The 20,154-nt window shown below is 51.8% G+C and overlaps 2 protein-coding genes across 4 annotated transcripts in view; both read left to right on the top strand.

Annotated features, from left to right (window-relative positions):
• HRAS (HRas proto-oncogene, GTPase) overlaps positions 1-8,892 on the top strand; it is a 36,183-nt gene extending 27,291 nt beyond the window's left edge. For both annotated transcript variants that reach the window (XM_072038938.1, XM_038179385.2), the window contains exons 3-6: positions 2,350-2,528; positions 4,711-4,870; positions 6,291-6,415; positions 8,590-8,892. In XM_072038938.1, the coding sequence (XP_071895039.1) occupies positions 2,350-2,528; positions 4,711-4,870; positions 6,291-6,410 (459 nt within the window). In that variant the 3' untranslated portion in view covers positions 6,411-6,415; positions 8,590-8,892. The remainder of the gene's footprint in view (positions 1-2,349; positions 2,529-4,710; positions 4,871-6,290; positions 6,416-8,589) is intronic.
• A 4,445-nt stretch (positions 8,893-13,337) lies between these two features.
• Positions 13,338-18,688, top strand: CFL2 (cofilin 2). 2 transcript variants are annotated; one of them, XM_005017027.5, is made up of 4 exons: positions 13,338-13,492; positions 14,507-14,814; positions 14,927-15,003; positions 15,095-18,688. In XM_005017027.5, exons 1-4 carry the CDS (start codon positions 13,490-13,492, stop codon positions 15,205-15,207), a joined length of 501 nt encoding a protein of 166 aa, XP_005017084.2. In that variant the 5' UTR covers positions 13,338-13,489; the 3' UTR covers positions 15,208-18,688. The 2 variants fall into 2 exon arrangements, with proteins under 2 accessions (XP_005017084.2, XP_071895040.1); XM_072038939.1 differs by lacking the exon at positions 13,338-13,492 and adding an exon at positions 13,952-14,380.
• Positions 18,689-20,154: the final 1,466 nt, after the last annotated feature.

The following is a 20,154-nucleotide window of genomic DNA, read 5'->3' as shown; positions in this document are numbered from 1 at the left end:
GGGAAGGAGAAAAAGCACTTAATAACACGTGCTATTACATCATTTGGCCAAGGTCACCTAGAAGGTCCGTAGCAGAGCCTGGAATTTAATTTAGGGCTCCAGAGTCTCAGTGCTGCACCTTGCATACAGACCCCGTTGCCTTCTTCTCCATCTCCAACTTCTGCGCAGGCCAGAGCACTGTTTTATTTTCCTGCCTGTGACTGCTGCAGGCAATTTCAGGTTTTGGTGCTCCCTCCTGCCGTGGATTTATGGCGCTGGCCTCCAGGGGCCAGACCCCTCCGCAGGAGGGTGGGAGGTGGCCATCCCAGCCTTCCTCTGCGGTCTCCGGTCCTCCCGGGTCTGCAGCTGGCAGCGTCCCACAGCGTGCGAGTGGGGATGGAGCAAAAAGCCAGGCTGCGTTGAGAAACCCTCCTGTTTGCCTCGCAGCTTCTAGCAGTCCTTAGCCTCAGGTTGTGTCCTGGCCGTAGTGTTTAACACACACAGGGGGCTGGGCACCCAGCTTGGTGGGGTCCTTCTGCTGTGCTGCAGCCATGGGGACAGCGGGGTCAGCACCGGCGATGTCCCAGCCGTGTCCCTGCTCCTGCAGGCAGCCCCAAGTGTCCTCTCCCAAGTGCCTGCAATTTCTGGCTCCTGTGTGAACGTTGCCGGAGAGCCGGGATCACTTAATTCGGTCCTTCCAACTTCTGGAGGAGAATCTGTCTGGGATCCCAGGTCAGAGCCCAGAGCCGCTGCTCGCTGTCCAGCGGGGACAGCGGGGTTTATTTCTGTCAGCCGGCACTTCTTGTTCCAGCTGGGCAGCCCGGCCCCTGGCTGTTGTGCAAGAAGATGGGGTAAGACATCAGGGGCCGAGGATGGGGAGCTGCGGGGTGTCAGCATCCACGCTGCACAGAGGGGCTGTGCCGTGCGGGATGGGGTGCCGTATGGGATGGGGTGCCGTATGGGATGGGGTGCTGTGTGGGATGGGGTGCTGTGGGATGTTGCCTGCTGTTAATGTCGTGCACTGAGGGACTCGTCCTCTGGCTGCAAGCCAGGGTGCCGGGCTGGGAGGGAGCTCTGGTGTGAGAGCAGCCAAACACGCACCGTCTGCCCTCCCCAGTGCCCCCCTGCCCCAAGGAGGCTGTAAATGGGAGCGGAGATGGTGTTTAATTACAGACAGGCTAATGACAGCAGCACTGTGAGCTCCCTGATCCCAGTGCTGCCCAGGTTCCCTGTGTAGATAGAAGCAAAGGACGGGGATAACAGCCACGGGAAGCGTGGTCCCAGCTCATGGGCCCTGCCTCGGCCGCCCTCTGCTTTTCGGGAAGGCCGCGGGCCCGATGCCGTGGCCCTGCCTGCGGGGTGAAGCGAGGCCTCCTTAGGCCCGGTAGCTGCCGCTGGTGTCGTAGCGAGCAGAAGGGTGGAGTCCGTGCTGGCCTCGTTCCCTTTCCGCACCGCTGCCGGTCCCGCCGGTGACCTTTGCTGTGTCTGCTCTTTGTCTGCAGGCCTATTTTTCAGGGGCAGAGCTCATCTGATAACATTGTTGTGGTCGCTGGAAGAGCAGCAGACGCTTGAAGTAGTTTTAAGCCGAAACCATAGCCGCCACAAGCGGCTGCAGAAGGCAGAGCTGTGTCATGGCGCTGTCACAGCCCCCCAGCTGTGTGTTTGTCCCGCTTTTTGGCCTCCTCCTGTGGCCGAGAGTCGAGACAACTGCATTGGGCATGGGGCAGGGCTGGCAGAGACACCCCCGGGTGCCCCAGCAGGATCCCTGTGACGGGGAGGTGTGGAAGGAGGGAGCGGTGCTTCCGAGGAGCCCGTGCTGAAAATCAGACCTTCGGAGGGAGACCCTGGGAGAGCGCTCGTGGTGATTCCCAGGGCTTCTCCCACGTGCGATAAGTTGTAATCGTCTCCTCCGCAGGGCAAGCGCACAACTTCAAAGGGCCTGGGTGCTCCGTACCTTCCCCAGAGCCCCTCTGGGCAGGGGCTGGCTGTGGGAAACACCCTCCTGGCGGCCTCCTTTATTTATTTTTTCATGTTTGCACGACACCGGCAGGTTCGCCATCGCTTCGCAGCCTCACTGGTGGTGATTGCCTCTGGCACCTGATCCGTGTCAGGGGTGCTGGATGGCCGGCCGGGTTAAACACCTCCCAGCCCCGAATATCCCAGCTGCTGGAAGGAAAGCCTGGCTGCCAGGAGCCTCCAATTGTGTGTTTCCCCTTTCTGCATGGGACTCACTGCCTGGAGTGGAGGTGGCAGGGGCTAGCCAGGCCTAAATAAAGTTAGGAAAACAGTCAGTGCTGGTGCCGAGGGATGGCAGGAGCCAACCTCCCCTTGCGTGCCCTCCCTTAACACTTTCCCTCCCTCCCCTGGCAGGATTCCTACAGAAAGCAAGTGGTCATTGATGGAGAGACCTGTCTGCTGGACATCTTGGACACAGCGGGGCAGGAGGAGTACAGCGCCATGCGAGACCAGTACATGAGGACGGGGGAGGGATTCCTCTGCGTCTTCGCCATTAACAACACCAAGTCCTTCGAGGATATCCACCAGTACAGGTGAGCGCCGCGGGGAGGCCCCGTCCCGGCCCCGTCCTGCCCTCCATTTCGCTTCAGGCCCCGCGGTGGAGGCGCTGGCTGCCAGCACAGGCAATTAGCTCGAGTGGCCGTTCCCCAGGGAAGAGAGGGAGCAGACGGCTAATGTCAGTGCCTCCGATAAAACCCATCCAAAGGGATTGCTTGTGGCCACTGGGGACTCGGTAATGTAATGTTTAAGTGTTTATGGTAACTAAAGGGAGAGCTGATCCTTTACGACCCCCTCCCTTCCCCTCCCTAATTAATGGAATTGCTTTGTTAGTGGAATCGATCTCAGCAACTTCTGCTGTGCGGGGAGCTGGAGGGGGAGCTTCGGCCTTTTTGAGGACTTGTCTGGGACAGGAGGTGTTTGCAGAGGATGCAAGGGATGGCTTGCCAGCCAGCCAGGGGCTTTTGAGAGCAGCGTAGGAAGTGACTCATGGCAGTTTCCTCCTGCTCCTGCTCGTGCCCAGCTCCCTGCCACTGGAGCTGGCCCAGCACAGCCTTGCCTGCTGGCAGGAGCAGCCCAGGTGGTTTTACGGGGAAAACCAAAAGAGTCACGTCTGGAAACCCCGAGTGGTGATCCTGGTGATCCATCCAGGAGAGGGGAGGCAGCAGACCAACCTTGGGGGTTGTACTCAGCGGGTCGCCCTCCACACAGAGCGGGGTCCCAGAGGGGTCGGGTGTTGGGGTGCCCCCGGGCAGCTGCTGAGCAGCAGTTGTGCTGCGAACGTGGCTGCCAGCTAACCGTGTAGCTCCTGGGGCAGGCACAGCCCTTCCTCGCTCTGTGGTGGGAGCTGGTGAGATGGCTCCAGCTAACAGGCGTGTTTGTGGCAGTAACTCTATACGGCAGGCTAATTTGGCTCGGTTTAGCTGAACCCTAGGACAAAGGATGGGATTTTCCTAAAGCACCTGAGGGATTCGGTAGCGTTCATCCCACTGCCTTGTGCTGGTGCCTGTGAATCACTCACAGGATGGCTTGGTTTCAAGCCCGGGTTTTAATCATGATGTAAATCACTGGCTTTAATCTCGTTTCACATGTGCTCTTTGCATTTGCACTTTTAAAATAATTTTCCCCAGAGAAATGCTCGTTCTCCCTGGTTAAGACCCATTAGGAGGTATCTCTTTTCAGCTAAGTGTAGCCTGTGCCCTAGATTTAGTGCTTGGGTCTGCTGATCAGGATGTTACATCGAACATTTAAGTGGCTTTATGGCATATCTGACATACATTCAGGCTTCATTTCTGTGTTCTACTATATTAAAAAAAGATGATTGATTTTTTTTTTTTTGTGTGCGTGTGATGCATGTTCAGCTACTTTTGGATGGGAATTTTGAATTCAAATAAGATAGAGAAACCAGCATTTTAAAAAAAAAAGCTTTATTACTTTAAAATAAAACCACGTTAATTGTCCTGGATGCGTGAGCAAAGAAAAAAAAAAGCTGTTTTGCATCCCAAGTTAAATGATTTATTAAACAAAGGAAGTTATTATCTCTCATGAGGGAATTGAGTGGATTGTTTGTGGTCATAATGGCCTTTAGGATTTTAGAAGTAGTAGATCTCGTCCTCGCCCACCTAGTTTTAAATCAGGGGTTGGAATGGAGAAGCAAGCATTACTGCATTTTTGGTTCCCAGTTGGTTCCTCAACTTTAAGTGAACTGAGCTAAGCTGAAACGAAGCAAATCCTGTGCATCTGCGGAGAAGCCTACAGCTGCCAAACGCTGGCTCATCGGCTCAGCAAACTCTGGTTGCAGGTGTTTTTTCGGGTGACTTTTACCTTTTACCCATTCAGGAAGATTACTCGGTCTAAAATGCTGGAAGCATCCAGGTAGCTGCTTGGGTGTTCGTTTTTATTTAGTTCACACTGTGCTGGGAGGATGTGGTAAGCTTTTGTCTTGGTATCGATTACCGTAATTTCAAGCTGAAGTTTTAAACAGTTGCACTTAAAGAGCAGAAGCATTTTTAGTTTCTATTTCCCAAACTGCCCCACTATTCTGCTGCTGGTTACTTGCTTACATGCTACGGTCACGTTTGTCCTCCTGAAAGCCCTGCCCGAGGCACGCTGCAGCAGGGAAGCGCAGCTTGAGGAAGAAGCAACCTGTCCTCCGTGCCAGTGGGGAGTGCTCTGGAGCCTTTTCTGCCTTCACTTCAGCATCTCTTACTGTTACAGGGAGCAGATCAAGAGGGTGAAGGACTCAGATGATGTCCCCATGGTGCTGGTGGGGAACAAATGTGACCTGCCAGCCCGGACAGTGGAGACGCGGCAAGCACAGGACCTGGCCCGGAGTTACGGGATCCCCTACATAGAAACGTCGGCCAAAACCAGACAGGTAGGAGGAGGAACAGTTAACACTCAGACTAGTAGCCTTGCCAAAATCTTCCCTTTGCTCCCTTTTGCCCTCTTTCTTCCTATAACCCTGGAGAGCCACGTCCCGGGTTGCTTTCTGCCTGCAGCCCGTGAGTAGCAGCAACGCCAGCTGGTCAAGTCTCAAACCCTTTCCCTCTCACCCCCTCTTCTGGGTGTTTGCAGCTTCTTTGGGGCTACAACAGTCGCTTCCACTGGCAGAGGGGTGAGCCTTCCCTCCAGCTGCCCTGCCTCGCATGCGAAGGGGCAGCGGGAGATGGCGTGGCTCTGCCAGCAGCCTCCCTGACGGACAGGGGCAGGACTGACGCACGGCCACGATGACAGGGCTGTGTGCTCAGGCTGTCGGGCAAGCAGCGCTCCAGCTGCTCGTTACCCGGCGTGCTGTAAGTCTCTCTGACAGCTCCGAAGTGGCGGCAAGCAGGGAAGGGAGCGTGAATTAGAGCAAGCCAGCATGGGCACTGATTTACTGCCGCCGAGATGCTGGGAAAGGAGCTGCCGGAAAGCTCCCGAGCCGGCCGCGGCCTTGCCTTGTGTGCAAGCTGTGATTGATGGCCCGAGGAGTCTGTTCAGTGATGGCACCGGGGAAATAAATTCTCGTGTCAGGATCCCCAGCCCATCCCCAGGCTGCTGCCTCTGTCTCGGGGTGCCCCAGCAGGACAAACGCTGGCAGTGCAGAGCAGCAGCGTGTGCTTTGGTCTCTGCGTGCCTTGCAGACAGATCCGCTGGCGTTAGCTGCTTCCCTGAGGCTAAATGCTCCATCAGGATGTTCCCCTCCCCATCAGGGCTCACGCTTCCAATCTGCAGAAGATTAGTGCTCAGGCAGCAGTGAAGGGAAGATGACTGCTACGTAAGCTCACGAGTTGGCCTCTAAATGCCTTCGTGCTGCTGCAGTACCAGGAGCTCTGGCAGATAGGATCTGTGTTGGTCCGAGCCCGTGGGATGGCCCAGTTTCTGCTGGGAAGACGGAGGAGGCAGAGCCAGGGGAACCCCACGGCAGCCCAGGCAGCAGCCCTGATGCAGCACGGTGCTTTTCCAGCCTCCCCAGGGGTTTGCTCTGCAGGCAGACAGAGCACAGAGGTGGCAGAGGGGCGCCCCACCTTCCGTCACGAGTAGGGGCTTTCCTCCTGGATGGCAGACCTTGCTCAGGCTGCTGAAAGCTGCTTAGTCACTAGGAATCCTTGGCCGTGCTGTCACTCGCTCAGTCTTGCTCACCGTTTGGGGGCCGTGCTAGGATTCCTCTCTGTCCTCTTGGCTTAGTCTCGCACCTCCAGCTCGGCAATCCACACTGCGTGGAGGCAGCCTGGGGGCTCCTCGCCGGCAGGCAGGCCCAGCACTTCTCCCTCTCAAAGCAGGAGGCTGCTACAAGCCAGGTGTGTTTCCTGCAGGGCGTCGAGGATGCCTTCTACACCTTAGTGCGGGAGATCCGGCAGCACAAACTGCGCAAGCTGAATCCGCCCGACGAGAGCGGCCCTGGCTGCATGAACTGTAAATGTGTCGTCTCGTGACTGCGGTGAGTGCCACCAGCGGGGCCGGGGGGCAGCGGGGCACGTAGGAAGCAGGGCAGGGGGACTTGCCTGCGAACAGATGCGTCGGAAACCATTTCAGCGATGGCTATTTTTTAATTCAAGAGATTTCTGACTGAAATAGCATATTCTGTCAAAACATAGGTAAGGCAAAACTTCCCACTTTCCTGAGGAAATGTGTGGGAGGAAAGGGTTGTTTATTTTTTCCCCTCATTCAGCAGAACAAATTTCTACAGAACACTGAAAAAAAGACATGTTTTTGTCATGTTTTCCCCAGGAAAGCTCCTTCCCATGCTGACCCTCCGACAGTGGAGGGATGCCGGTATTCGAGGTGTGCGTGTTCGCCAGGCTGACCCTGTAATTGCTTAGATGAGGAGCTGTGTGAGCACATCGCCTCCTAATGCATAAATCGCATTGTCCTGAGGCTTCAGAGCATCTGAATAAAATCAGATAGATTTCACAGGCAGAGCATCTGACTGAAAGGCCTCTGTTCCTCAGCAGAGTTTTCCCATTAGGTGTATCCCCAGGGATTTGTGAAGCTGATGCAATGCCGAGAATTAGCCATAAGGGGGCTGTTTTGCTTCTACAAACGGTGCGTGCTGGAGCCAAAAGGAGTTGTTCAGATTGTCTATATTTGCTTGCCTATTTTTCTTTTCTCTCCTTAATTGTTTTTTGCTTTTTTTAAGTGCTGAATGTATTTAAGTCACTGCAATCCTGTTGGATAGCAGAATTCTGTAGTGGAAGGAGGGAGAGGCAATGGGGCTGAGCACCCTAGGGACATGCACGTGTAAGGGACAGCTAGAGATTGTGTCCCTAGGGCTGGGGCTTGGGAGAAAAGCCTGCACACCCATCACTCTTGGTGTGATGTCTACTGGGGGGTCTCCCAGACGCCCCACCTGCCCCTTCATCCCTTCACACAGCTGTAAAGAGAAAGGCAGCAGTACAGCAGCGACTGTGCTCGGAGGCTCCAGCTGAAGGTGGAGGTGGGCAGCTGGTTTCCCTCCTTTGCTTTTTGAGGCAAAGGCCGCCAGCTCAGCAGAGCTCTTCCCCCAGAAAACCCCATCGCTGGCAGCGTTTGCTTCCTATGAGCAAGATCCCGGCCGAGCACCCCACCCCTCCGCTCCCCGCCGAGCAGCGTGTGGGCCCCGGGGGCTGAGCCGTGCGCCGTGCCTAGCGCCCTCCCGGCTGCCGAGAGCTCTCCAGATGTTGGGCCCCTCCAGATGTTCAGCGGCGCTTCCTCCGGATGGGGATGTGAGCGCGGGGCTCGCTTCCTGCCCTGGCTCGTGGCTCACAGCACGTGGGGACGCGCGGGCTGCGCTGAGGCTGCCGCCCCCTCCTGTGGGGACTGCTGGTGACCGGCGTTGGCTTCAAACAAAAGGGCTGGCTGCAGCCAGGAGGGTTTTCCCCTCCAGTTCCCTCTGCAAAAAGAGTGCCCTGTGTCACCCACGTCTTCTGCTGCCACCCTGTGTGGCTTGCTCGCATGGGGGCGGAGGAGCAGGGCCTGCCTGGGCAGCACTGGGATGCACATACAGCCCCTGCGGAGAGGCACAGGCATCCTGAGATGCCTCTGGGAATTGCACAACCTGTGGCAGATCCCCCACGGCAGGCAGGAGAGGAGGCTTGAGACTAGAAGAGTGAAAGGAGAATGTTTTGCTGTGTGGCTCCTGCCCTACAGGACTAGGTACAGCCCTTTCCTCCGGACAGTGCAGCTCCAGCGTCACAAACTGGACACCAGGCACGCCAGCTTGCGTTAGCCAGCTGAGGACAAGAGCAGAGGAGGAGGAAGAACATCAGGACACGAAAGGAAAGGCTGTGTGTGTGGCCGGGGGAGCTCAGAGGTTTGGCTCCTTGCCCTGCTGTGGACTCGCCTCATGGTTCCCCTCTTCCCTGGAGGAGGGAGGAGGAGATCACCGCAGGGCAGAGGGTCTGGTGGGCCCCCAGAGCCTCATCTGCTGCTCCTCGGAGCATTTGTTCCCTTTGGCACGTGTACAGAAGCCTTTCCTGGCCAGGTCCAGGCTTCCACGACCTGCATAGCCCTTGGCTTTCCCTTTGTGGGCACTAGCAGGGCTGTCCCAGAAGGTGAGGGGTGGCAGTGGGAAGGGCTGCTGCAGGTTCTGTGAGCCAGGGGGACTAATTAGCATCCTTCGTCTTCTCGTTTCAGCTGACTCGACCGCGACTTGGAGAGGTTTCCCCTGTGCAGAGCGCGAGGAAAGGTGAAGCGAAGGAAGAAACAAATGGATCTGGGGGAGGAGTACAGGGGGAGAGGAAGAGGAGGAGGAGGAAGAGGACGGGGGGTGCATCAGCCCCTCCAAGGACTATCTCGCACTTCACCTGGGCCTGCAGCAAACGGATTTTTTGTTTTCTTTCCCCATCCCCTCCTCCCTTTGGCCTCCTCCCACCCCCGGCAACTGTACAAAGCCACAGATTGAATCACAGTAAATTATTATTTGATGGTCTCGACAAACCCTCTGGGTGGCTGTGTCCTGCTTCCGGAGCTTGCTGCCGCTAGCGTGTCCCTGTGAGGTCTGTCTGGGGGACGGGAGGGCACGTGCCGGATGGGAGATGCTCGGGTTTCCTCTCTCAGCAGAAGGTTGCAGGCTGTGGAGGAGGCAGGGACGTGCTATTTAAAGGGGGCTCGGAGGAAAAACCCAGCTGGGTAGCTCTGGAGCCCACATGTTGTCTCCTGGAGACCCGTGCTGTTAGAAGAGGCGGTGAGGTGGGTCAGGATTGGCCTCTGCAGGCAGAAAGCTGGGAGGATGCCCATCAGGGAGGGCACTGCGGCTGGCGGCGGGGGTGGCGGGATACCCAGATCAGCGGTTACACGGCACAAAACCTCGTGCTTTGAGGGCGCTGGGCCTTGCAAACACTTGCTGCGAAGGATTTGTCCTTCAGAGGAAGAGCTGTCTTGGCTGCGAGTTGTCGTTGTCACCCCATTCCCTATATGCACGTGTTTTCTTACGAGAAGCCCAAGCAGAACCTGCTGCTGGCCCCGAATTTTGTCCAAGTGGAAGCGTGCAACCAGCCCCAGCCTGTCCTCAGCTCTCCCCCTGGTGGCTCGCCTTTGGCCTAGCCCGCGTGAGACTTTTAGGAGCTCAGATGTGATGCCTGGAAGGGAAGGAGCATCAGGGAGGAGATCTGAGAGCTGCCTTCACCTGAGCCGGTGCCAGTTCGGTGCTTCCTTGACTTATCTTCCCCGAGTGGCTTTTCTAGCTGGGCAGGCGGGGAGAGGAGCTCCTTCCTCTGCACAGCTTTGTGTGGGAGCACAGGGCAATGACCGACCCCGCTGCTTCCAGCAGCTTCTCCCCGCAGCAGGCTGTCCTTACAGCCCGGCAGCCCCTTGCTGCCACAGGCTAATGGAGCCTGCATCTGCCCAGAAGGAGAGCATCAAAGGGGGAAGGCGATGCGGGAGGCAGGGAGTTGTCCTGCACGGACCAGCCCGGGCCTGAAGAGGTTTCAGTAGCCAAGGGTAAGTAGCCGAGGCAGGTGAGGGCTGGGAGCGGCAACACAGCATGAGTCACGTAACAAAACGGGCACAGAAGCCCTGCTCGGCCCCAGCCCACCATGGGTTCCCCATGCCCAGCATCCATGCGAGCAGCCTCCTGCCCCTCTGTCTGCCCCCTGGCACGCCACGCAGAGGCAGGATGGAGGCAGGGGCTGCTTGGCCGTGCTGCCTCTGCTTTTGGCCTGGGCAAGAGAAGACTTGTGCTAACAGCCTGCTGCAAAGCGCCGTGTCAGCTGCGGGGCTGCAGCTGCACGTTTTGGTCCAGAAGGTGGCACAACTGAGAGAGCTTGCGTGCAGCTGAGAGCAGGGCACAAAGGCACGGTATGAGATCTCCCTTTCGGAGAGGTGTCTGCACTCGTCAGGTTTTCCAGCTTGCTCAGAAAAGCTCTGGGTTTGGTCAAGTCGCACGTGTTATCCGAGTTTGCTCAGGTGTCTTCTGGTTGTAAAATACCGTTGCTTGCTTGGCGTGGCACTGAGAGGTGCTAAGGATGAGCTCTTCAGTGATGCAGCATCCAGCGTCTGTGTTAGCAGCACTCTGGGCATGTAACAGCCTTTCTTCCCAAGGCAGGGTCTAGCTGAAGCTGTACTGCTTTCATTTTATGGCACACTTCAGGTGGTTCCACATGGTGACAGTGGTTGTTGGGTGGCTGGGTATGGCCCCATTTTGTGTGTGGGTAAAGCAGACAGAACTGGATCAGGCATCTTTGGGGTTCTGCAGTGGAGCTGGAAGTTCCCCAGGAGCCGGGATACACCTCCACCTTGGCACAGATGGTGGGACAGTGCCACAAGAGGGCAACACTCAGAAATTCAGCAGGCAGGTCAGAGCTGGAGACTGCAAACCTATAAGGAGGGCCTGCCCGAGAGGTGGTGCTTGGAGCTGGGCAGAGGGCAGACCGCTTCTCCTCTCTGTGGTGGATCACACCGTCAGGAGTAGGGCAGCTGGGACTCCGGGTCAGTGCTGGTCAGTCACGTCGCCTCCTGCGGAGCTGGAAGCGCTGCCTGTCGGCTTTCTGCTGGGACAGGAGATCACCAGGAGCCCCACACTCAGGTAGGTCAATGTGGAAGTCCGTGCCGAAGGTGGAGGCAGGCTGGGAGCAAAAGGAGATGTAAAAGCTTGACGCAGCAGCTCTCCTCCTGAAATCATGGACTGCGAGATCGCACCTTCACGTAGCAGCACATCCTTGTTTCCAGGAGCTTAGCTTCCAGCAAGGCCAGCTTCAGGGGAATCGTGGCAGATCTTCAGCATGTCAGCAAGGCATGTCAGCCGTGATCTGAGAGTTAAGGTAGGCAAAACCAGATCCTACTGCTCGCATCTCAAGCAGTTCCTTTGGACTTTGCATTTTCACTTGCTGACTTGGTGCCGGTAGGTTGGTACGGGATAACATCTCACTGGTCATGGCAGGCGGGGTGTCAGCGTTCATGAGTTTGTGATGCATTCTTCACTTGGTAGCCAAATTTCTTGGGTCTGGAAGTGTTATCAGGGTTGCAGTGTCATTAAAGTGAACGTAAGTCTGGAGAAGGAACTGTTAGGTTTGGAGCTATTTAGGAATTTTCTCCGTGTGAGATGCACTTAAGGTGCATTTGCTCTAGAAGTACCTGGGATGTGGTTCCCAGGCACTCCAATATTTTATAGTTTCCCTTATGGCAAGGAGTTTTTTGGCCATTTCAGGTCTGCTTCTGTGGCACGAGCTTAGGCAAGCTGAACACACCCAGGCCCTCTGAAGAGCTGAACAGCATAACAAGCACTTATGATTCATTATTCAGTTTCCATGGCAGTAAAGAAGGAGGGTGAGTCATGCTCAGTTTTGACTTGTCATCCCTGGAGCATCTCCCTGGCTGTGCAGCTCCTTTTCCACCTTTGGCCTTGCTGCCTTGGCAGTGCAGGGAAGGGCCTCTGTGTGGGTGGTGAGGGTGTGCTGCAAGGGCAGGAGGAGAGTAGCTCTGTATTTTACACTTGTCTGTGTGCCTTACACTATTACCTGCACTTGGGACACAGGAGGGCACATGTCACACACTCCAGGGTCACAAGTGCTGTTCTGGGAGTCATTTGCCATACCGAGCAGGGGACGTTCACCTCAGCCTGTGAGAAGCAGGTGCCCAGAAATGGGGCTGAAGAGACATCCTCAGTGGACTTATGTTGGTTGAAGTCAACCATAAACACTTTGTATTTATTTATTTTGGCTTTTAGTGACACAGCAGTTTCTGATTTCTGTCCGAAGTCAGTTCAGGCTGCAAGCAGGGGGAGGAAACATGGACTTTAGCTACGATGGAGGCACAGCAGCAGAGCCAGGGAGGGCTGGGTGCTGCTGGGCAAGGCAGCCAAACTGCCCAGCTCCTCCAGCCTACCTTCAGCAGTGGGGACTGTGACACCTTCCATTGGAAAACCAACCAACCAAACAAAAATAAATAAATATTACCTTAACCAGGCCTAAGACCTAGTCTGAGGAGAGCTTGTTAGTGACGGTCATGGCACTGTACTGGCTGTGTCCTCCTCTATCATAGATGCTATCAGTAGCATCTCTTTTCCTTTACCAAATCTTTCCCAGGAAGCAGAAGCTAAGCTAAACAAAAACTGAAACAAAGGCAAAAGCCTTTAAGTAATGTCTTCACAATGTTTTCAGGGCTTGTCTCGCCTGTGCGTAGAGATCACTTCAAACTCACTACGTGGGTTGTGCATGTAATGAGAATATCCCAGTACATGCCAGCGATGAGGCGGCCCTGCTTGAGCTGGGGGTTGGACCAGATGACCCCCAGAGGTCCTGGAGCCCCCCTTCCATCCTTGACCATTCTGTGATAAAACTGTCTGGAGAGTTACCCAGCTGAGGGTTTGTGCTGTTCATTTATGTAGTAATTTTTCACCTATCCCAATTGTTTAAACACAAAGCAGCACGGATCACATTTGAAGACTGAGCTGTGTGTCATGGACAACTTTCCCAGCTCAGACATGCAGTCCGGGTCCTCATCCCTGGACCCGATGCTGCTGGCGTGTGTGCGGGCAGCGTGAGGAGCCCTGCGGCCCTCCGGTGCTGACTGTAGTCAGCCAGTCAGCCCCAGTCAGTCCCAGTCTGTCCCAGTCAGACCCAACCAGCCAGCCCGGGCAGCGCTGGGTGCCACAGGAGGGGACCCCTCTTTCCTGGAAGCCGCCCCGCTATCAGCCCGCGCTGCCCCCCCGCCCAGCGCTATCAGCCAGGCGGCGGGGCTGCGGCTGGAGGCGATAAGGGGCGAGGCGAGGCGAGGCGATGCCGCCCGCGGTGCCCAGCGCTGTGGGGCCGCCGCCGGCCGCCATGGGGCGGTGCGGGCGGGGCGCTGTGGTGCCGGGGCCCGGGCACGTGGTGGCGGCGCTGCGCATGTGAGGGGCCCTCCCCTCCTTTTCCCTCCCCTTCCCTCCCCTCCCCGGCCGCCGCGGCTCATCCCCGCCCGGCCCAGTCCCCGCCCGCCCGCCCGGCCCCCGGCGCAGCGCCGCGCTCCGCTCCGCTCCCCGCCGCTCCCCTCAGCGGCTCCGCTCCCCGGCGCGCAGCAGCCCCGCAGCGCAGGCAGCAGCCGCCGCCGCCCCGGCGCCATGGTGAGGGCGGGCGGGGAGGGAAGCGGGGACGGGACGGGACGGGACGGGAAGGGACGGGAGGAAGGAGGTCGGGAGGGCGGCCCCGGGGGCGGCGCGGCGCGGCGGGGCGAGGGGCTGAGCAGGCCCGGCGCGGCTCGGCTCGGGCCCCGCGGGCTCCGGCGGCCATTTTAGGCTAATTTTAGCCCGCTGCGGGGGGACGGCGGCGAGGGGGCTCCGGGAGGGGGGCGCCCGCTCGGCCCGGGGGGCTCCGGTGCCGGCCCTGCCTCCCTCCCTCCTCCCTCTCCTTCCTCCGCGCCGCGAACAAAGCGGGGGGAGCGGCCCCGGCCCCCCCCGGGACAAAGCCGGCGCCGCCCGCGGCTGGGGGCTGGGGCTGGGGCTGGGGCTGGGGGCTCGGTGCGGGCTCCGGGGCTCTGCCGGGGCTGGGTGGGGGCGGCAGGAAGGAAGGAGGGCGCCCGGCCGGGCGGGATGGGGCTGGGGAGGCTTTAAAGCGCCGTGTCAGGGCTGACACAATGCAGGAAGCATTTCTGCTGCTGCTGCTGGCGGAGCCTGACAGCGCGCCGCAAAGCCAGGGGCATGACGGCGCGGGGTATGCGCTGCTGCCGGAGCGGCTGTGCCATCGGGGTGGGAAAAACAAACAAAAAACCAACAAAAAAACCACCCCGGCCCCAAGCTGCAAGCCTCCCTGTGCACCTCCCTGCCCCCCCAATGCACGGCCAGGGAGAGGAGGCTGCTGCGGCAGCACGGCTGTACGCCCAGCTCTGTAAAAGCCCAGCTCTGTAAAAGCGCCGTGCAGGATTAAAGTTGAAGATGCCGAGCGTGCAGAATTTGCCTTGCCTTGTATCTTCTGCACTGGTCCCACAGAGATGACTAAACTCGTGGTGTGCCCAGGTTGAGTATAGTGTTTTTATCCTTGCAGGGCGGGTGGGCTTCTTTATCTAGCGCTGTGGGCTGTCGTCTTGCTTAGAGAGTGTTAATTTTTGGTGTTTAAGTTATTCCTTTGATCTCGTTTTACAGGCTTCTGGAGTAACAGTGAACGATGAAGTCATAAAGGTTTTTAATGACATGAAAGTAAGGAAATCTTCAACCCCAGAAGAGATTAAAAAAAGAAAGAAAGCCGTTCTCTTCTGCCTAAGTGATGACAAAAAACAAATAATTGTAGAGGAGTCAAAGCAGATACTGGTTGGTGACATTGGAGATACCGTGGAGGACCCCTACACAGCCTTTGTGAAGTTGCTACCACTGAATGATTGCCGATACGCTTTGTATGATGCCACATATGAGACAAAGGAATCTAAGAAAGAAGACCTGGTATTTATATTCTGGTGTGTAAAAGCAAAGCTCATAGTTAAGATTGAATTTTCGTGACTTAACAATGGGTGATTGAATAACTGTTTTGTTGGTGGTGGGTTTTTTTCTTTTCTCTTCTCTTTAAAGGGCTCCTGAAAGTGCGCCTTTAAAAAGCAAGATGATCTACGCAAGCTCTAAAGATGCCATTAAAAAGAAATTTACAGGTATGGGCCTAAAAACGTTTCGGTCATTAGCTGCAATGCCGTTTAGAGGCTGAGGTTCTCACAAACGTCCTGTTGTCCGTCTGTCTTTCAGGTATTAAACATGAGTGGCAAGTAAATGGTTTGGATGATATTAAGGACCGTTCAACACTTGGAGAGAAATTGGGAGGCAACGTGGTAGTTTCACTTGAAGGAAAACCCTTATAAAAAGACAGACAAGTGCCATCTGGATCTAAGGAGCTTCCATTTCTGCAGCTCGTTCAATTGGAATAGTATTAGACTCCCTTTCCCCTTCCCTCCTCAAAAAATAAGTCCCTTCCCTAATGCCCCTGAAGGAGATGTCATTGTTAAGCAGTCTACCAGTGATTGCCATTAGACTGTTTAATCCTGGTAGTTTTATGTAGGATCCAAGGAATGCTTTCACGTCACACTCTTAGCCAAAACTGACGTTGCATGCATTCCTTGCAACATGTACAATGAATGTGATAGTTAATGTGAATAGTCTAGCAGACAGCAAAGGGTAAGCTAATTGAATGCCTTGAAAGTATTGTCCACTGGTCGGATGGTAGACTCTATACAGTATTACTTACAGTTGCACTTGATTGCAGTTCCATGAGGCTCTTGTGCATTCATACACCTCACCTGCCTTGACAAGCCTATTTTTGTGACATGGCAGCACACAACACTATGCATTTAAAGCACTTTTTTGTAATATGTTTGACCCGCCCCTCCCCCCCAAAGGAATGCCAATTAAGTTGCTGTAACTGTGTCATCAAATTATTGTAGTACCTCAGTTTCATTCCTGTTACATGCATATCTTTATAAATGAAGTAGCTGTTACGATGCCTTTTGTTTTCCATTGAATGTACACTACTGATCAGGAGTAGAAGTTATCTGTTTACCATGTGAGTCTTGAAACACTAAAGTTTTGTAAAACATCAGTCATGATGGCAATTTCTGTATTAAAAAGAGCCTTAAATGGAACATTGTTTTTGAGATCAAAAACTGGCCACGTTGCAATAAAACTTGTGGCTTATTACAGAATGTTGCCTTGTTTTCATTGGAAAATACAGTTTTTAAGTATGTTTAATTTAAGCATATTTCAAATAACTTAACTTCTGTGGAAAGTATTGTAAAGTTAAACAATCATTAATCTCATCATAAATAATGCAATTTTTTCATTCCTAATCATGATTTAGGCACTGCTTTACTATCCTTTGTGGCTCTATTCCGATCACTCGATGAAGGACCCGTTCCTAGTTTACCGTTAGAGAAGCTACCGCTACTAGAGACCATTAGCTCCACGAACCACTTGTGTCAGGAACTCAGAAATACCAAGTAATAAACCCCGCAGTGTGTTCCGTACCTGAATGTTCTTAAAGTTCTACATGTCAGAGCAAAACCGTACGTGAAATCTTAACCGCTCTCTGTCTGTCGATAGGGTGATGTGTCGTGACAGCCATACGATATGCAGCGTACGAATCGGTATTTTTTTTTTGTTTCTTCAGTGTTAATGCTGACTCGGTACAAGAAATATCCTAGATGAACTGTTAACTTCTATGTAAATAGAACTGGAAAGTGTTTGCCACTACCGAGGCTTGCACTGGGGACATGTTTTGGCTGAGGGCCAAATAATGCTCTCCTTATAGAGAATTTGATCTGCTCTGTGTGAGCAATCCTCCCTTAGCCAGAGCTATTTATGGCAAACACATGCTTTTGTATCTTGTCATCGTTATCCACAAATGGCAAAACTGGACATGATTCTACTGGTATGCATAAAGGCACTCTGTTAGGCAGCCAGTCACAGCTGAAATGTACATGCTGCTAGAAGGAATGCTCTTTATCATTACCTTATTTTAAAAAGTTGGTGGAGTAGAACTGTCGAGCTTTTAATTATCGGCCTTTTATTTTCAGTTCATAGACCTTTTTTCAACGATGAGGCAGAGAGTCATCAGTTCTATTATTATTTTTTCTTATTGTAAATAACTTAATGGTACTGCGTTTAGGCTTTCTTGTCCTGTAGAACTTTAAGACTTTATTTCAGGCTTCTAGCTATCCCCATGACTTACACACCTCATTGTGTTGGCTGTTCTATGTAGACTAAACTTTACTAGAATTTAACTAAAAAGGCATGATGACCACTGACTTACTAAGTGTATCGATGAGTCTTGGTTTTGTTCTACAAAACTCTCCTTTCAGGTATCTTTTAAGGTTGAAAAGTAACTGATGGTATGCATGTTGTCTATATATAAGAAAAAGAAAAAACAGCTTTTTATTCCTCAAAATAGTCTCTTTATTTCTGATCATTCATGTTGTGTGCAAAGCCCAGTTTAATGTAAAGATCTACTTTGTGCTTTATGTTTGACTTGAGTTCAGTATAATGAAAAATCATCTTTTAACTGATTTTCACAAGGTATAAATGGTTTCTTTAGAAAAAAAAAGCCAAAACTGAAAATGTTAAATTTTAATAAAGCATTTGAATCTCATTTTAGACACTAAACTTTTTTTTTTTTTTTCTTTTTTAAGCAGTACTGTTTAAATTTAATGTTTGTCTCTGCTGCAAACAGTCTGGAAAGATGATGTCTGTGGCTTCTAAGTTGAATATTAAAAGTTACCTTTTTTTTTTTTTTAAACTAGCTTTGTTGTATATGCACTCAGTCCAAGTAGATATAAAATTGAAGCACAAACTGTATTTATATGTGATTCAGAACTCCTACCAAAACAGGTTTTGGATTAAAAAGAATCAGCTTGCTTTCAGTTTGTTCTTGAAATGATTGACTGATGTGAGGTCCAATTCACATGGCTTTATTATTATTATTATTTTTTAAAGCAACAATAAAGTGCTACAGAACTGTTACTGTTCAAAATATAAAACAAATGAGAGACAGCTGGCATCTGTTCCAAAATGGGTTGTCAGCTGTTGTTTTCTGTCATTATGCAAAATGGTGAGGGCCTCATTGTGATCTAGAAGTGGAGGAAAATCCTCTCAAGTTGAATATCTTCTGTGTATCTCCATGTCGACATGACTTTTGGGTATCTTGGCTTCAGTTACTTTATTGATAAAGAAACGTTAAATGCAATTTTCATGAGAGTAGCATGTGCAGAAATGACATTTTTCTTCTAAGAAATACTTCAAAACCAGCAGTTGCTTTGTTTGATTTGGTAAATCCTGGAAGAGGTATAGGCATACAGGCTTGATTTCTCTGAAAAGGGCAATTAAGTCCGAAACGAGGGTGACGAGGTGAGGTTTGTGGTTGTGGCAATTTTGGAGATGCAAAGTTTAAACTTACAAGGACTTCAGTGAACGAATCATTCCTAGTCGGATCACTGAACAGATGTGGGCTATGTTCAGTTAAAACCCAGAGTGTCAATTCCTCCAAATGGAAGAGTCTTTTTCTGCTCAGAACCAGTAATGGAATACAGCAGCAATCAAATTGCCACAACTTGATGATAAGCTTTACTCTCTTACACCAATTCCAGTATAAACCAAATTTTCATGTCTGCCTATTTTCATAAACTTTGTAATTTCCCCTTAGTTTGTGGTGGAGAGTTAATGACTGTAGAGTGAAAACATGGCACTAATGATGGATGAAAGATCATCAATGTAGCACCTGTCTTTAAGTATTGAATTTCTTTCAAATATTTCTGAATTTGAAAACCTGGTATAAATAAAATTAATTTAAATGTCTTCAGATGTCGAGTGAGTTTTGTGTGCTAGGCAGCACCTACGCTAATCAGTTTGCTCTTGTCTTTGGATTGGGAGCAGTTCAAACAACGCAAAAGGACGTGTTGTGGAGTAAATGTGTGGAGTGAACCATTTTTGTGATGGATTTCTGCCGCAGCTCATTCAGTACAATACCCAGTAAAAGCCAGCATCGGTAGCTCTGGAGGTAGGTGTAAAGTATTTAGTGGGTAGATGCTGGATAATCTTCTTCCTGTGTTGGATCCCCGTTAATACCTTCAGAAAATTAGCTTTTTGTTTTTTGTTTGTTTGTTTTGAAGGTAGCAAGAAGTCTGTCTATGCTGACAAGTCTTTTTTAATACTTTGAGGAAAGTGAGCTGCTGAAATGTGGGAAAGGTGACTGGAGTATGCGGGAAGTGATCAAAAGATTGCCCGTTTGGTTCCAGTGGTATCTAGTGTTAACGTTTCCTAGATCTAGGAGCAGCTTACATGGAGCTGAGAGAGTTAATCCTGTGCACAGAGATCAATAACTAGTCAAGAAGTAGCTTCACCAGGTTCTCTGGTAAAGGCATGCTTTCACACTAGATGAGCAATCTTTTTACCATTTACCTAACACAAACTGTGTGATTGTGTAAGGGGACATGTATTAAAATACATATTAAAATAAATGGAAGGTCTTTTATGAAACTAAGTCTTTTTATAAAAATTACTGCTTAGGTCAAAAATCTTCTCATTTTTGCTACGTTCATATCCGGTGTTTGATACCGTACTGAATTTGGATGCTTTCCTACCCCACCCCTATGCTCTTAAATTTACAGTAACCCCCATACATACCACTGTTCATTGCATTGCCTATCTATGCAATCTACTGGTAACATCTGAAAAAAATAAGTGAAAAATTAGAGCCTTTGATAGTAAGGAAATTCAAATGGTTAGCATCATTTACAGTGTTTATTTGATGTTACACCTGTCTTTTTGGACTGTAAGGTTTATGGCAAAAATGTGCTATTTGGAGGCAGTAAAGGCAATTTTGACACTGCCCTTTCAGTATCTCGTGGCTTAGTATTTCTGCTGTCAGCTTTGTTTTATGGTTACTTAGAAAACTATTTTTTTGGAGAAGGAACTTGAAGGTGCTGATTATTTGTAAAAGTTTCTTAATGTCCATTCAAACGATAAGGAAAGAAATGTGCAAACTGTTTCCCACTGCTAGCTTAATTTTTATTCCTGTGTGAACAGGCTTAGGAATGTGTGTGTAGCTGTAATCATGCCTCCTCTTCCACCTCTTTATTTTTAAAAACAGCTGTGTCACTGCAAATCCCTACCATCTGCCCACCATCTTCTGTAAAGCTTTACGGACAATCTCCACTTGTACCTTTTAGTATCTATTTTTCCCTCTCTTGTTTGTGATTGTAGATTTGATTTAGAAAAACTAAATGCTGTAATATTATGCTACTCAAAAGCTTTTCTATTAT

The sequence above is a fragment of the Anas platyrhynchos genome, chromosome 5 (assembly GCF_047663525.1).
Source record: "Anas platyrhynchos isolate ZD024472 breed Pekin duck chromosome 5, IASCAAS_PekinDuck_T2T, whole genome shotgun sequence".
NCBI lineage: Eukaryota > Metazoa > Chordata > Aves > Anseriformes > Anatidae > Anas > Anas platyrhynchos.
Note: the sequence above shows the minus strand (reverse complement) of the source record. Positions and strands in the feature narration are given on the sequence as shown.

Coding starts and splice junctions, on each gene's coding strand:
- CFL2 (XM_005017027.5), top strand. Junction 14,815..14,926: donor GACCTGGTATTTATATTCTG/GTGTGTAAAAGC, acceptor TTCTCTTTAAAG/GGCTCCTGAAAGTGCGCCTT. Junction 15,004..15,094: donor CATTAAAAAGAAATTTACAG/GTATGGGCCTAA, acceptor TCTGTCTTTCAG/GTATTAAACATGAGTGGCAA.